At 45.2% G+C, this 15,947-nt stretch overlaps 1 protein-coding gene across 4 annotated transcripts in view; it reads right to left on the bottom strand.

The window, feature by feature from the left end:
• AGFG1 (ArfGAP with FG repeats 1) overlaps window positions 1-5,578 on the bottom strand; it is an 80,626-nt gene extending 75,048 nt beyond the window's left edge. For all 4 annotated transcript variants that reach the window (XM_068967364.1, XM_068967366.1, XM_068967367.1 and 1 more), the window contains exon 1: window positions 5,412-5,578. In XM_068967364.1, the coding sequence (XP_068823465.1) occupies window positions 5,412-5,578 (167 nt within the window). The remainder of the gene's footprint in view (window positions 1-5,411) is intronic.
• Window positions 5,579-15,947: the final 10,369 nt, after the last annotated feature.

Genomic DNA, 15,947 nt, shown 5'->3' with positions numbered 1-15,947 from the left:
GCAGCCTACCAGGCTCCTCCATCCATGGGATTCTCCAGGCAAGAAAATGGTACATATTTTGCTAGTGTACCAAAAAACATGAAAAGGGAATTAGGGATGTAAACTGCCACTTGTGACATCCATGAGGTTCTGAATATTATACATAGAGGTCCAAAAGGGTATTTGAGTCAACCTACTCAAATGCTAGTAAATATATAAAAACAAATGCCTGTTTTCAATTGCCCAACTTTAATTTTAAAGTAAAAACTCTTATTAATAAAGATTTATCATAAGACTCAAAATGCACACAAAATTGAGTATAAGTTACTATCCGTTTACATTTATCCACCTGTGAAATTCCAAGTTTAAATGTACTGTCTACATAAATGGGCTGGTATTAAGCAGCTGGCCTAGATGTTTCTCAAATGTTATTTTTTATTTTTATCTAAACTCTCTCTGCAAACTAAATGAATCATTTTTTAAGTACAGAACAATTCTTATATTATTTACCAATTAATTAATGCTAACAATCTCAGCAAAATAAATAATTTGGTCTAAACCTAGTCTTTTCATCAACTATAAGTTCATTAACATGAAGGCAATATTTTATGTTGGCTACAATGGAATGCCATTTATAAGTCTGAATAGTTCCATAGATAGAAGCAGCAAGAATGACAAATCAATCTGTAGAACACTCCCTTTCTACCTCAGCGACAGTTTAACATACCTAAATCTGAAGTCTATTTTAAAGTTTCACAATCGTAATTCAGTTACATATTTTAAATAAGCATCATACTAGCACAGAGTGCAATCATCTGAAAAAAAAAAAAACAGGAAATAAAAGATCAACTCTGAGTCTAGTAATATTAACAAGATACTCGTTCAATTTATTTAACAAAGATACTGCAAAATAATAAAAAGGCATGTGACTATCTTAAAATTCATAATAGCAGATACCGTTTATTGTGTATCAGCATTTTCTAGGCACATCAAGGCTCCTAAAAGGCAGCCAACATGCCTCAACTCATGTATGTATATTCCCTGCTTAGCCCCATGCTCAAAAATAATATATACTCAGTTAATATTCAGTGAGGTGTACCATTTAATCCTCTGAACAAACAATCTATATCTTATCAGCCTCTTCTCACAAATAAAGAAGCTGAGGGGATGGATCCAGGCCAACCCACACATAGTGGTCTTGCTCAATACTTTGCCTTTGCTTAATACTTTGCCCTAAGTTACAAAGCTGGGCTTTCCTAATAGCTCAGTTGGTAAAGAATCCACCTGCAATGCAGGAGACCCCAGTTCAATTCTTGGGTCAGGAAGATCCCCTGGAGAAGGGATAGGCTACCCACTCCAGTATTCTTGGGCTTCCCTTGTGGCTCAGCTGGTAAAGAATCCACCTGCAATGCAGGACACCTGGGTTCAATCCGTGGGTTGGGAAGACCCCCTGGAGAAGGGAAAGGCTACCCACTCCAATATTCTGGCCTGGAGAATTCCATGGACTGTATAGTCAGTCCAGGGGGTCGCAAAGAGTTGGACACAACTGAGCAACTTTCACTTTCAAGTCACAAAGCTAGTGGTAGAGTCAAAATCTGACTTCATAATTCATATTCTTTCAATTACAGCACATCATCTAAGTATCAAAGACATAATTATCATTAAACTCAATAGCTATTATTCCTCAAGTATTTTCCTATATTATTGCTTTTCAAAGAAAAAAATCCTCAGGAATTATTGTTATTTCAGAATTTCTGAGTAGACATTTGATCTGGGATCCAGTCTTTCCTCTACAAGGATCCCACATTTCTGATTTGGGAATTCTATTTGGGATCTTTGTTATTCCAATAATATCATCATACAACATATCCAATGAAGGTACTGGTTCTATGCAATCATATGACCTAACCTAATCCAGAATGAGTTGTAGAATTTCTGGAAGAGTTGTAATAATAATATAAATTAAGGCAGCTGGGAGCAGCCATCTTTGAATGAGGGAAATCTAGGCAACACCATTAAATGAGAGCATAAAGTCTCATTTTAAGACAAACAATACATTCCCCTCATATTTTTAAACCAACTTCAGTCACACTGAGTTAAATCTAAAGAATCCAAATTGATTAAAGGTGCTTCTCATTTTATCATCTTTCATATATTGTTCCCTACTCATGGAATGTCCTGTTCCCTTTGTTAATAATGTCTCTCACCTACTGGGCAGCTATTATTAATATATATCCCAGGAGTCATGTGAGATGTCAGACACACAATATCTCTAATATTGAAAATTAACCTACATCCAAAATGCATAAGGTAAACCTCATCCTTGCCTTTCAAACGTGAGAAAATTCACACTCATAGAGGCTGAGTGATATTCTCAACACTACACAGCTAATAAGTGGAGCCAGGATTCAAAACCAAGTTTATCCAGTTCATAAGCATTAGTATTTGTTCTTTCACTACATGGGGCCACTGCCATGTGGCTCTTATCTTTAAAGGTCTTCGATCAGCCATTAAGTCTTCTGTGAAGCTTTCCCTATTCATTTACACATTTCGTGGATAGCTCATTCAAAGAAATGAAGTATTACAATATATTGTAACTGTTTCCATACTGAGAATGCAAGCACCTGAAATACAGTGGGATCCCAACAGGACCAGTGCCTCCCATAGTACACGAAATAGGCCAAGCAATAAATATTTGCAGATTTACAACTGAACAGATATGGAGTCCTATCCGTTACACATTAGATGTCATTAAAGTGAACAATTGTCATGTATAATGAGATAGCCTCTCATATACAATGTTTCTGAAATGCCAACACTCTAGGAAGAAACTTGTAAATAATTCTTCATATTACACATTTGCAGCAATAAATTCATACTTATAAACAGATACACAGAAAAGTCAGATATCCAGAAGAGTAAATATATATACATTGTTGTTGTTCAGTCCCTAAGTTATGTCTGACTCTGTGATCCTGTGGACTGCAGCACACCAGGCTTCCCTGTCCTTCACTATCTCCTGGAGTTTGCTCAAACTCATGTTCATTGAGGTGATGACGCCATCCAACCTCACATTCTCTGTTGCCCCCTTCTCCTGAGGCCCTCAATCTTTCCCAGCATCAGGGTCTTTTCCAATGAGTTGGCTCGTTGCATCAGGCGGCCAAAGTTATTAGGGCTTCAGCAACAGTCCTTCCAATGAATATTCAGGGTTGATATCCTTTAGGGTGGACTAGTTTGATCTCCCTGCTGTCCAAGAGGCTCTCAAGAGTCTTCTCCAGCACCACAATTTGAAAGCATCAAGTCTTCATCAATGCTTCATAAAGCATCAGTTCTTTATGGTCCAACTCTCACATGCCAATGACTACTGGGAAAACCATAGCTTTGACTATACGGATCTTGGTCTGCAAAGAGATGTCTCTGCTTTTTTATACGCTGTCTAGGTTTGTCACAGCTTTTCTTCCAAGGAGCAAACATCTTTTAATTTTATGGCTGCAGTCACTGTCTGCAGTGATTCTGGAGTCCAAGAAAATAAAATCTGCCACTGTTTCCTGTTTTTCCCCATTTATTTGCCATAAGTGATGAGACTGGACATTTTTTCAAATCAAATACTTTAAATGTATTAAAGGACCTTGTGTTAAGTAAAAACACAGCATACTTACTATGCAAAAAGTCACATACTACCCTCAAAACAAACTGGACTATATAGCCTTCCTTGTTTTAAAACCAAAGTTGCCCACAAAGTTTTTATTTGTAAATGAAAAGAATGAACCAGACTATCTCCTAAACACTACCCAGCTCTAGGATTCTGTTGTAATTCAGTAACATCACTAATTATCAACTTCTCAGAGTGCTTTCTTGATCCTACAATCTAAAAGTGACTTCTCAGAGAAGGTCTCTCCTCCTTACTATTTCAGTGCACTCTTGCCCCTGACATTTTTCTCATTTGATTACTTACTATGTTACCATCTCCCCAACAAGAATGTAAGCACCAAGAGAACAAAAGACCTTGCTCGATTCATCAGCACTCCCCAAGGCTTTACAGAGAACCTAGTAGGCACCCAATAAACATGTTAAAGAAATAATCATCATGGGAGACTAATGATGCATCTTTGCCCAACTTAGGAAGATGAAAAATCGTACATTACTGGGCATGTCTTACATTTTCAAAAAAAAAAACAAACCTCGTTTTCTCACATATTATACACTTTGCCTCAAGATTAATGTTACAAAGTTTCTGAAGAAATGGGGAGATCAAATAATTGATTTCAAACAATGAAACAAAAAAAAGAACTTATGTAGATGTTTGATACAACAAAGGTTTTTAAGACCATTTAGTAATTACCTCTTCGTTAGTAACTTACAAGATAATTTAGTGTATAAAAACAACTTAGTTCCAAAATCAACTGCAAACTCTCAAAAAAAAAAAAAAAAACCTTCAATCTCAACAACAAACATCTTAATAAAAAAAAGCAGCTTAATGAAGAAAAGGGGAACCAATACAAACCATCCCAGTAATTCAAGACGGCAGTCTCCCTTTTCCTGAAACAATACTGTCTTTCCATCTCTTCTCGTTTCTGTGTACAGCCAGGACACTTGGGTATTGACTGAGAAATCTTACAGATAACACCACCACCATATGGACAATGACACAGCTCCTAGTCAGCCCTTACTTCCATTCAAAACTTTACGCCAACTCTTCAAGACTCTCTTTGGGTCATAAAGCTGAAGTCCCACAATCTCACTCCTGCTTTCTCTGCCTCCCTCTCCCGCAATTAAACGCGGACCCCCTCCCCTCCACTCAACTTTTCCCCTGGGATTCCCATCCCTGCCATCAGAACATTTTAACCCCGCTACTATTTCTAAGTGCTGGCTTTCTCAGTGTCCTAGGAACTCCGGAGCCGAGAGAAGGAAAAAAAAAAAAAAAAAGGCTAAGCGTCCAAAAAACAGGCTAAGCGTCCCTGCTCTCTCTCCCACCCCAGCCTTACCCACCACCCCTCTACCGGGGGCCCAGCAGGTGCCTCGCTAGGGACCGCCGCGCCCCGGTAGAGAGGCGGGGCACACAAAGGACCCGCGAGGCCCTCCCAGCCTCCTCTCGTCCTCCCACTGCAGCTCCATCGGGTCAGCGCGCCCGGGCTAGCGGAGGCCCGAGGGAGGCGGGCAGGCGCCGGCTCCGCGGGGACCAGAGATGCTCACCCCGGGCGCCCTTCTCCCAACCCCGACCCCGCCCACGCCCCAGCCACCCACGCTACCCACCCCGCCCCGCAACGCCGGGCCTGGACCCTCGCCCGGCGAAAACCGAAAGCGCATCCCCGGCCCCGCGGGCCCAGCGCATCCCGGCCCATGGCCCCGAGCCCCGTGAGGGCCCCCGCCCGGCCAACCGCCCCCCGCGCCCGAGGACGGGCCGGCCGCCCGCCCGGCCGCCCCGCACTCACAGGCTGCCGGAGCAGGAGGTACAGACGAAGGAGCCGACCGTCATGTTCACGTAGGTGGGGCCGCGCTGGTCGCAGTCGAAGCACTTTCGGTTGTGCGGGAGGCTGGTCATGTCCCGCAGCATCTTCAGGTGCTTCTCCTCCTGCTTCCGCTTCGCGCTGGCCGCCATGGCCGCGGCGCCGAGCGAGGAGGCCGGCAGGGCCGGGAGCCGGGCGGCGCTGCGCCGGGGACCCCGCGGTCCCACCGGCCGCCCTGGCCGCGGCCGCCGCCCTCCGTCAGCGCGCGCCGCCCGCGCCGGACCCGGGCCGCTGCGGCTCGACTCGACCGAGCTGAGCGCGAGGAGAACACGCTGCGGAGCGCGGGCTGACGGGCCACGCGAACCGGCCCGACAGTCGTGGGACAACCGCCGCCGCCGCCGCCGCCTTCCCGACTTCTCCTGAGGGGAAAAGACGAGGAAGGGGGGACGGCAAGAAGAGGCCCGCCCCGGGCGGCCTGAGGCCAAGTGTCGGCTCGCGCCCTCTGCTGGCCGGGAGGAGTTACTGCGGCCCCACTTGCAGGCGAAGCGCATTACTTGGGTTGCCTTCCTCCGCTTGCCTGAAGGGGTTCAAGGGCTGCCCACTGCTTTGGGGATAATTCAGAGTTCATCACCCTGTGTCCTAAACAGCTCTCCATCCGTCTAGCCCAGGCTACCTCTCTCACTTCATCCTAATCTACTCGGCCACACGGGATTTCCATTTGGATCCCAAACACAGTAAGCTCCCTCTTGAGTCAGGAACCCTTGCCGGGGCTGTACACTCTATAGCAGGGGTTCTCCGCTATGCCTCCGTTGGCATTTTGGACTAGATGATTTCTTGGTGTGGAGGCTGTCCTGTGCCGTGTAGGATATTGAACATCATCTCCAGCCTTGACCCACTAGATGCCAGAATGACCTCCCCACCCCATGCCGTGTTGTTGTGGCAAGCGAAAATTCCCTGACGTTGCTCAGTGTGGAGTCATGGTAGAGGGAGGTGCAATCCAGCTGGCTAAGAACCACTGCTACACGTGGGAGGCCATGTCATCCATGCACCCACTGCAGGCAACTTCTCTAAGCCCAATCAACCTACTTAATATTGCAGCCCGGAGGATCTGCAACATTTCCCCGTGAATATTTCCACATTCAGGAAAGTCACCCTCAGTGAAATGGCTGTGCTGTGTTTTCTTCATAGTTCTGGCTATTTAAAATCCCGTTCCTGCTACTCTAGAAGAGATTAAGGGAGTTCAAGCCCTGCTCACTCCCTTAATCTTATCGGAGACCCCCACCTTTGACCCACTGTTATAAAGTAAATAAAATCCTATTCCTTCTTTAGTGTTTTCTGTGTTTTCCCTGGGATCTCCCTTTAGGCTCCAAACGACCTGGACCCCAGTGTTTTCTTCTCTGCTCCACCCCTTGCCCCTCCCAGACCTGCAGGCTGGATGCTCAGTGTTTATGGAATGAGTGCATTTGTATCTCACTTAATCTTCACAAGATCCCTTAAGGGTAAGCCTTATGGTTCTTACAATCGGAAAGCCAACACTCTGGAGGATTAAGTAAATTTACCCTTGGATATACATGGGTTGGCCCAGACAGTCAGACTGCAGAACTCAAATCTCTTAATCAATGCAGGAATCCACAGCCAGCAGGATGTTAAAAATCATTCTTGCCCCTCGTTTCCCCAAGGAGTATCCAGGGAGACCCAGAGAGTCCAGAGTCCCTCAGCCAGCGAATAGGAAAGTAAGATTAGAATCCAGGTTTCCTATTGCCGAGGCTAGCCTCCAGATCTCCAGTCAAAGTGACTGGACGCTTCGGCCAAATGAGACTTCATATTACTAGTAAGAATAACGTGCTTAATAGTGAGAGAAAAGGATTGACAGATTTTGGCTTGGCCAATGAATGTTTAACTTAGGCTCCCCTCGTGGCTCAGACAGTGAAGAATCCACTTGCAGGGCAGGAGACCCAGGTTCGATCCATGGGTCGGGAAGATCCCCTGGAGAAGGGAATGGTTACCCACTCGAGTATTCTTGCCTGGAGAATCCCATGGACAGAGGAGCCTGGTGGGCTACAGTCCATGGGCTCGAAAAAACCATTAGCACATGTAAAAAATTAATAATTCCTTAAAATCCTCATATATCCCATCAGAGTTCAAAGTTCCAATTGTCAATGTTTAAAAAAAATTTTTTTACAGTTTATTTGAATACCCACCTTGCAATTGAGTAATGTGTCTCATATTGTAAAATCTCTTTTAGTCTATGGTTACCCTTCTATCTCCTCTTTTTTTTTTTAATTTTATGTTATTTTATTGGCTGCACCATGCAGAATCCTACTTTCCTGACCTTTGATTGGACCCTTGACCCCTGCCCTGGAGGCTTAGAGTCTTAACCACTGGACCACAAAGAAGTCCCCACCATCTCCTTTTTTCCTCTCAATTAATTTCTTTTAGGAACTGGGCCCTTGGTCATGTCATTTACCATTGTCTACATCATCTAACATTTTTCTCTATCCTCTGTTTCCTAAAAAATGCATTGTTGGGTCTAATTCACTTGTATCCAGTTGCTTTTTTTTTTTTTTTAATTTTGGCCAAATTTTATCTTTGTGTTCTTCCATATAATGGGTGGGGGAGGAGGAGGGGAATGTCTTTCTGTCTTTTTATGACATTGATAGCCCTTGATGATTAGTGTCTAGATTTATTAATCCGTTACAGTTTACAAAATGGTGACAGTCTAACTCTGTTCTTCCTTCTTCACGTATCGGCTGGAAGAAAATGTTTTTTATAAAGAAAAACTTGCCCTCAGCCACTGTTTAGCACAGTTCATATCAGAAAGGCAGAGTGACTATTTGATTCCTTCTGTTTATTCACAAACTTTCAAAATAATATATTGGTTTCCTAACACCTTGCAACGGTGAGCAAGGTTTTTTTCCATGTCATTACAAACTCAAGAATTTTTAAATGTTTTGATATATTTCACATCCTCCTTGGAGCTCACATTGTCTCTTCATGAGTGAGTGGGAGCCTTAGAAAGTTGACTTCCGAGTCTTTTTGACAAGACCGTTGACTTAACATCAGCAGGAACGCCAAGGCAACTGGATCCTTGGCTGTTTAGAAGAGGAGAGTACTGAAATGTCCACTCCTGGACTGACCAAGACAGAAGGCTTCACAACCCCACTGTGACCAAGTGTGACACCCAGCCATCTCTTACTTATCACTAACAAATGCATTCAACACACAGCCAATGGCTTCCTCATTTGTTTCTATGTTTGTAATGCTCACTTGTTTGTGTGTTTTCTGATTGTTCATCTCTCCACGGTCTAGCATCTAATAAATGCCAAAATCAGAAGGCGTGACTGCAGCCCCTTGTACAAACAGTTTAATAAGTGGTTGTTGTGTTGTTGTTGTTTAAAGAATCAGGAGTCGGTATTTCCAGACTGTCATTCTATAGGAAGGTGAAGTTCAGGTGACGTCCAAAGTGTTTTCTCCAAATGAGGCTGAAAGTCCGTATGACCTGCTGAATTCTAGCTTTTTTAATCTCCTATATAATATCAAAGTAGGTTTCTACTCTCTCAGATCCCAAGGAGAATTTGTGGTATGTCAGGCAAGGCTACTTATTTACTTGTCTTGACCCTCACAACAAAAGGAGGTATTTTTATCCCTATTTAATATATGAGGAAGCTTAAGCTATGAAGTGCCAGCGTATCCAAGGCCAGAAATGAAGCATGAAGCTGAATTCAAACCCAGATCCAGATGTAAGGTGCCAGCTTCTACTTCTAGTGACTGAATACTGATCCTGCTTATTGGATTTGCACAGAAGTTACCTTCAGAAAAGTTAGCTCTGCAGCCAGTGATCTTTCCCAATGCAAAAATGATTCTGGCATTCTCAGTCTCCTCTCCCTGCCTTTCAGAGACTTCCCATTGCTAGAAAGATAAAGACCCTAAGAAACCCAGAAGCCCTGCGGTCCAACCCGAGTTCCTTCGCCCAACACATGGTGAGACCAAACTAACTGAAAAGTCAGAGTATGGAGCAGAGAAAGTTTCATTCCGGGGCTTCCCTGGTGGTTCAATGGTAAAGAATCCGCCTGCAGTAGAAGAGATGCAGGAGATGCTGGTTCGATCCCTGGGTCAGGAAGATCCCCTGGAGGAGGGCATGGCAACCCACTCCAGTATTCTTACCTGGTGAATTCTCACGGACAGAGGAGCCTGGCGGGCCATAGTTGCAGAGTCAGACACGACTGAAGCAACTGAGCACACACAAGCGCAAGGTTTATTGCAAGGGCCACACAGGTCCATAAGGTCACAAAGAGCTGGACGCAACTGAAGCAACTTAGCACATACGCATGCACCTCTCCTTTAGAGCATTTGCCACTGCAGTGGCTTTACGGTTTTCAGATCGGGTTCTTAGCCCCACTATCCCCCCCAACCCTCCCCACTACACGGTGGGCTCCATCAGGACCAGGTGTGTGTTTGCTCACCACTGTTTCGGCGGCCCTGAGCATGGGGCACAGCCTTTTGAAGGGGCTCAATAAATATTGGTTGAAAAAATGCAATCAAAGAATAAAGCTTCCCTCTGGGTTCCGCCTTCTATTTATTGTTGTCTCTGCTGCTTTGGCTCCCAGAATGACTACAGTTCTGTCAAAGCTGCAAAAGATTTGTTAAGGAACTTGCAAATTCTGAAATCAAACCTCCAAGGGTACGAATCTAAAACCTGACTTGCTTAGAGGCTCCTGCCTGTGCTTATCACCAGGGGTGACTCAGAGAAAATGTCCTGAACAAACCCTGGTGTTTGGAGAGGCCCCATGGAGCCAGCAACCAGGCTGCCAACTCATCCCTGGCCGCCCCACCCTCCGGACCTGTAGGCGGGCCCGGAGAGGAGGCCCCTCTGTGTCTTCTTGGGAGCAAAGCAGGACGAACAGTAACAAATGTTAACCGCCTTGGTTTGATCGCTCGAAGTACTTGAGTGAAGGGAGGAGAGTCCCCCCGACTTTTATGTGAAGGACTCAGATTTAGACCATTGACAGGGGCCTCTCTGGCAGTCCCGTGGTTAAGAGTCCGCCTTCCAACGCAGGAGACACGGGTTCAACCCCTAGTTAGGGAACTAACATGCCACGCTCCATGGGGCAACGAAGCCAGCGTACTTCAACTAGTGAGCCTGAATGTTTTAGAGCCTGTGTTAGGCGACAAGAGAATATTGACAGTATCCATCACTGAGGTGCCCACAGTGTCAACGAGATCTGCTGACAGAATAGAAAGAAGATGTTGCCAGAGACACACACGGCCCGTGTGCATCTTTGCCACCTACAGCACTCTCTGAATTCCTACTTTTAATGAGTCCTAGGTTTAGCCTGTGAATAATACAGTTGGCTTGTTTGCTTGTATATTAAAAGGGCTAATCTGTTGAGTGTAAGTATTTAAAAATACACTGCAATGGCCCTGTTTTGACATCTGTTTTCGTATACCGGAAACCTTGAAAAATTTGAAATGGCCATGACCCCCCTCTGAAAAGAATCTCCTTCTCTCTCCAAGCCCCCAGACCCTTGACTGGCCCCTGCCCAGCCCCAAACCTTGAGGCACAGAGCCTCTCAGAAACTCTCCCAATCTTCCCTCAAGACACTTCCATGGTAGGCTAGTGAGTTGGGGTTATCGGGGACCCCATTTCTCATGCTTGGGGTCTTCATATCTTCCTTCTGCTCAGGACCCCTTGACGCCTGGAGCTGATTTTGCTTATGGAGAGGAGTTAACCTGACAAGTTAGGAGCCTTTCCAAGGTAGGAACCTGGAGCTGTGGGTTTTCTCTTTTTATTAACATTCTTCCTTCCCTAGAGCGTGGCTTTTTCCAGTTTGTGACCAGAGAGCCAATGTTAACCTTTATGGCCCATTTAAGTAATGGCAGAGGCAAGTCACGTGGGCCCATTAACTCCCCCAGGTCCCCAAAGTTCCCACAGAATGAACAATCTCAAGGCCTGGATGTGAAACACTATGGAATAATACTCAGCTTGGTTTTTTCTCTGTTTTTTTTTTCCCTTTTCTTCTTTTGCTAGATCTTTCCCTTAGCTGTGGTTTGATTATTTTTAACATTGCTTCCTGACTTGCTTTTTAATTTGCAAGAAACAGTGAGATAGAAAGGGAAGAGGGAAAGAACCTACAGAGAACAAGCAGTTGGTGTGTACTTCCTGGAAACATCAGCGTGGTTTCTAGGTACACTCTGCACAAGAGCACCAGGAAACCACACACCTGAAGGGCCGATGCTGTGGGGCTAACAGGCACTCGGTCACCTGGCCTCCTGCTCCCCGCAGACCTGCCCCCAAGCAGTCCCGACCACCGTCAAAGCTGTACTTCTCTACCTGGATTCATCTTACTGTGTCCTTTGTGAGTTTTGTCTCAAGGCACCCAGCTGAATGGTGTCTGCTTGGAGAGCAGGGACCAGCTCCTAAACTTGGTGTCCCTAGGTTGCCAGACCACAGAAGGACCGTGCCAGTCCATTGACTGATCTAACCTCAGGTCATGCTGGAAGCCCAGAATAATTGCAGCTAGATTCTAATTATCCATTTGTCAGAAAGGCACTTTCTGGCTGTTAGAGGGAAACCAGAAGTGGCTTTCAGCCTGCATTCATCCATCTGTTCGTTCATTCAGTGAGCATTTTTTGAGCACCTACTGTGTGCCAGGCACTGTGCTGGCAGCTGGGGACTCAGCAATAAATAAGACAGAGTCTCTACTCTCCTGGAACATGTGTTCCCATGCGACGGAGACCAGACTGTATCCAGGATAATGGAAATGGACCAGGTGATGCTAAGTGTCCTAATTCAAAATGAAGCAAGGTAAAGGGATATAGTGTAAAGAGGATGCTGCTGGATCTTTGGGCAGGCCCGGAGGTCAATGAGGCAGGGAAAGCTCTAGGATGTGGACCTGTCAGAAACCACAGGACAAATACCATATGATACTGCTTATAGGTAGAATCCAAAAATACGGTACAAATGAACTTATTTACAACAGAAATAGAGTCACAGATGTAGAAAGCAAACCTATGGTTACCAAGGGGGAAAGGGAGGGGAATAAATTGGGAGATTGGGATGCTATATCCACACTACTATATATAAAATAGATAACTAATAAGGACCTACTATATAGCACATGAAACTCTGCTCAATATTTTGTGACGATTTAATGGGAAAAGAATCTATGACAGAGTATATGTGTATGTATAACTGATTCACTCTGCTATACAGTAGCAACTAACACATTGTAAAGCAACTATACGCCAATAAAAATTAATTTAAAAAAAAAATCACAGGTCAAACGGCCTGGTGTAGAGACCCTGAGACCAAGCAGCCCCCCTCCCTTCGTCAGTTTTTACTGGAATCAGGGCCCCTGGGCTGCCTAAAGAGAACGTGAGTCATCGTCTTTGGAAGCCAAGGGACAGAGGAAAGGGCCCCGCGTCTATAGCAGGGAGAGCGTCCCGGGTAAGAAACGTTCCATTCACGTCGTCAATGGAACGTTGTTCTTGCCTGATCCTGAAAAGAGAAAGGGGACCTTCCCTTCTGGTTCGGGGGGAAGAATGGGGCTCCTGTGGGGAGAGAAACCTGCTCTGGTTTCAGAAAAGAAACCCCAGCATGGCTTGTAGGGCTGCCCAAAAGGAGTATGGACCATACCAGCAGCCATCTGTTCAGATGGGCTCAGATGCAGATAGTGCACACATGGGTCTCCAAAACACTCATCTCCCCCACCTCCTTTTCTTTTTTTTCACCAAATGCCTGCAGAACAGGTGATGGTTCAACACGGGGTGAACTGAGCACAAGGAAGCTCTCTTGAGCCCAGCTAACTGAAGTGACCATCACAACTCAGCCCCTGAAAAATGAAGCGATCACACAGAATTCCACTGTTGATGCCCAGGAATAATGACAAACATTTTCTGGGACTAAGCATGAGGCACTAGGCAAAGCATGCTCTGTGGAGTGACTCCATGAATTCTCACACCAGCCTTCAGCGGTAGGCTACAGACATGCCCATTTTACAGATGAAGAAACTAAGGCTCCCGAGTCGAGGCCCATGCCAAGGTCCTACAGCTGGGAAGTGATGGAGCTGCGATTTAAAGATCAGTGGTGGGGTGACTTAAGCCCATGATTTAATGTCTGTGCTCTTGTCAGTCAAACCCAGCCCTACACGACAGCAGGAAAAGACAGGAGTATGTGCTTCAGGGGTACAAACACCCGGGGACACAACCGAGCTTGTATAGCCCAAGGATGTCACACCACCCCCAGAGCATCAGGCTGTGTGCTTAGACCTGTTTTCACTCAAGTTATTCAGATAAGGGAAATTACCTGGAAAGTTACAGACACCAAACTTCCCCAGAGAAAATGTCCCCAATATTCATTCAGGTAGTTGATGCAATACAGATTTGTCCTTACAGAATGTGCAGAGAGTCACAGAGCAGAGTCCACTTCAAAAGTGGGGGAACCCCTGGAGCAGGTTTATAGGAAAAAGCCTGTAGCCATTTTTAGCATAAAGATAACCTACTGCTTTATTAACAGTCACCCTCCCAGCCCTGGGGCCAGCAATGATTCAGAAGGTCATAGCATTTGGCGAAGGTAAGGCTCAAATGAGAAAAAAGACTCAGTAGGGCACCTGACATTTGAATGTAAGTACTCCAGTCATTCTTCTCATTATTTTAAAGATGCCTGCTAATTCCAGTTTTCTTTGCTCAGTGTGTTGCTTGTAATGTACAAGTCAACTGCAACTGTGGTTTAGCTGCAATTTGCTAGAAGCCACTGTAATCGAACCCCCTTGGGTACGTGGCTACTTTGACCAGAGCGACGCTGCTCTCTGATTCGTTAAAATCACTTGTGGTCTGTGTGGTCTGCAAGGCAGTAGGTGATGCTCATGAACCTCTGTATATCACTCAGACTTGGACTCTTCTGGTGGCTCAGACAATAAAGAATCCACCTGCAATGCAGGAGACCTGGGTTTGAACCCTAGGTTGGGAAGATCCCCTGGAGAAGGGAATGGCCAGAACTCTTGCCTGGAGAATTCCATTGACAGAGGAGCCTGACAGGCTATGGTCCGTGGGGTTACAAGGAATGACTAACACTTTCATGCTAGTCTTTATTTGTTCTAACTGTCTGACAACGTCCAGTTCAATGGATTCTGCAGATGAAGTGCTCCAAACGCATCTAACCATGGAAACGACATGTTCATTTATTATTGTTGTATTTGGGCGGTGGGGGAGGGGGGAGGATGTGGGTCTCTTTGTGTTTAGGAAGTGGTGATAGTTTGCTTTAATCAGACCTCTGTCTCCTGTGTCTGTCTGCTTATAGAGAGACAGTACAACAGGGCAGCTGTGAGCACAGCTACTGAGTCACACTGTCTGGATTCCAATCCTGGGTCTCCCCTGGGAGCTTACATAAGGAACTTAAGCCTTCCACACTTCAGTTTTCTTTTCTCTTTTCTGTAAGATGGAAATGATAGTATCACCTACTTCCTAAGGTTGGTATGAAGATTAGGTGATTCAGTATACAAAAAGCACTTCATTCCTCATTTTTGAAAGAAGAGGTCCCACATTTTCATTTTTCACTGGACCCAAAAAACTGATGCAACCTGTCCTCCCCGCAGCCCACCTCAGGAAAACTAAATCGAGTGCTTGCAGCTACATGATATATGTTCTGAACTTTTGCACAAGGAGAAAAAGTTTACTTTGCTATCTACTAAAAAAGGAGAAAGAGTGGATTTGTAGCTAAATTTAAACATTCAAATTTAAATGCTGCCCTCAGAGCATGCTGGGGTTCCGCAGTGGTCAGCTGACCCACGTGCTCAAGGTCAACAGCATGGCCAATGTGTGTTCTGGAGGACAGCACTTAAAGGAAAATAAGGAACTCATCCCATTGTTTATGGTTCCTACCATTTGCCCCCCAGGGCTTCCCTTGTGGCTCAGTCCGTTAAGTATTTCCTGCAATTCAAGAGACCCAAATTCAATCCCTGGGTCAGGAAAATCCCCTGGAGCAGGAAATGGCAACCACTCCAGTATTCTTGCCTGGAGAAGCTCATGGACAGAGGGGTCTGGTGGGCTACAGTCCATGGGGTCTCAAAGAGTTGGATACCACTGAGAAACTAATACTTTTACTATCACCATTTGCCCCTGTTTCTCCAAATTTATTAACTTAATCTGGGGTTGTTAATCTTATGTTTATTTCCAAAAATAATGAAAGGGATCTTTCTAAAACAGAACAATAAACAAGCAAAGCACTCAGGATAGTGTCTGGCAAATAATGAGCACTCCACAAGTGTTAGCTATTATTATTATATTTCTCTGTCTTCCCATCAACCACCTCCGCTACAATACAGCCGGAGGAAGGGAGTAAACGAATACGCGCAGGTGCGCGTGCGTGTGCGTGTGCGTGTGTGTGTGTGTGTGTGTGTGTGTGTGTGTGCGCGCGCGCGCGCATGTGTGTGTGTGTGTGTGGCTTCTGACAACACCTTTTGTTGTTGTTTCCTTTTGTTTTTCAATATTTTAAATAAAACAGGGCTGCAGACTCATTTTTTT

Source organism: Capricornis sumatraensis, chromosome 3 (assembly GCF_032405125.1).
Source record: "Capricornis sumatraensis isolate serow.1 chromosome 3, serow.2, whole genome shotgun sequence".
NCBI lineage: Eukaryota > Metazoa > Chordata > Mammalia > Artiodactyla > Bovidae > Capricornis > Capricornis sumatraensis.
The sequence above is the reverse complement of the archived record's forward strand: the minus strand, read 5'-3'. Positions and strand labels throughout refer to the sequence as shown.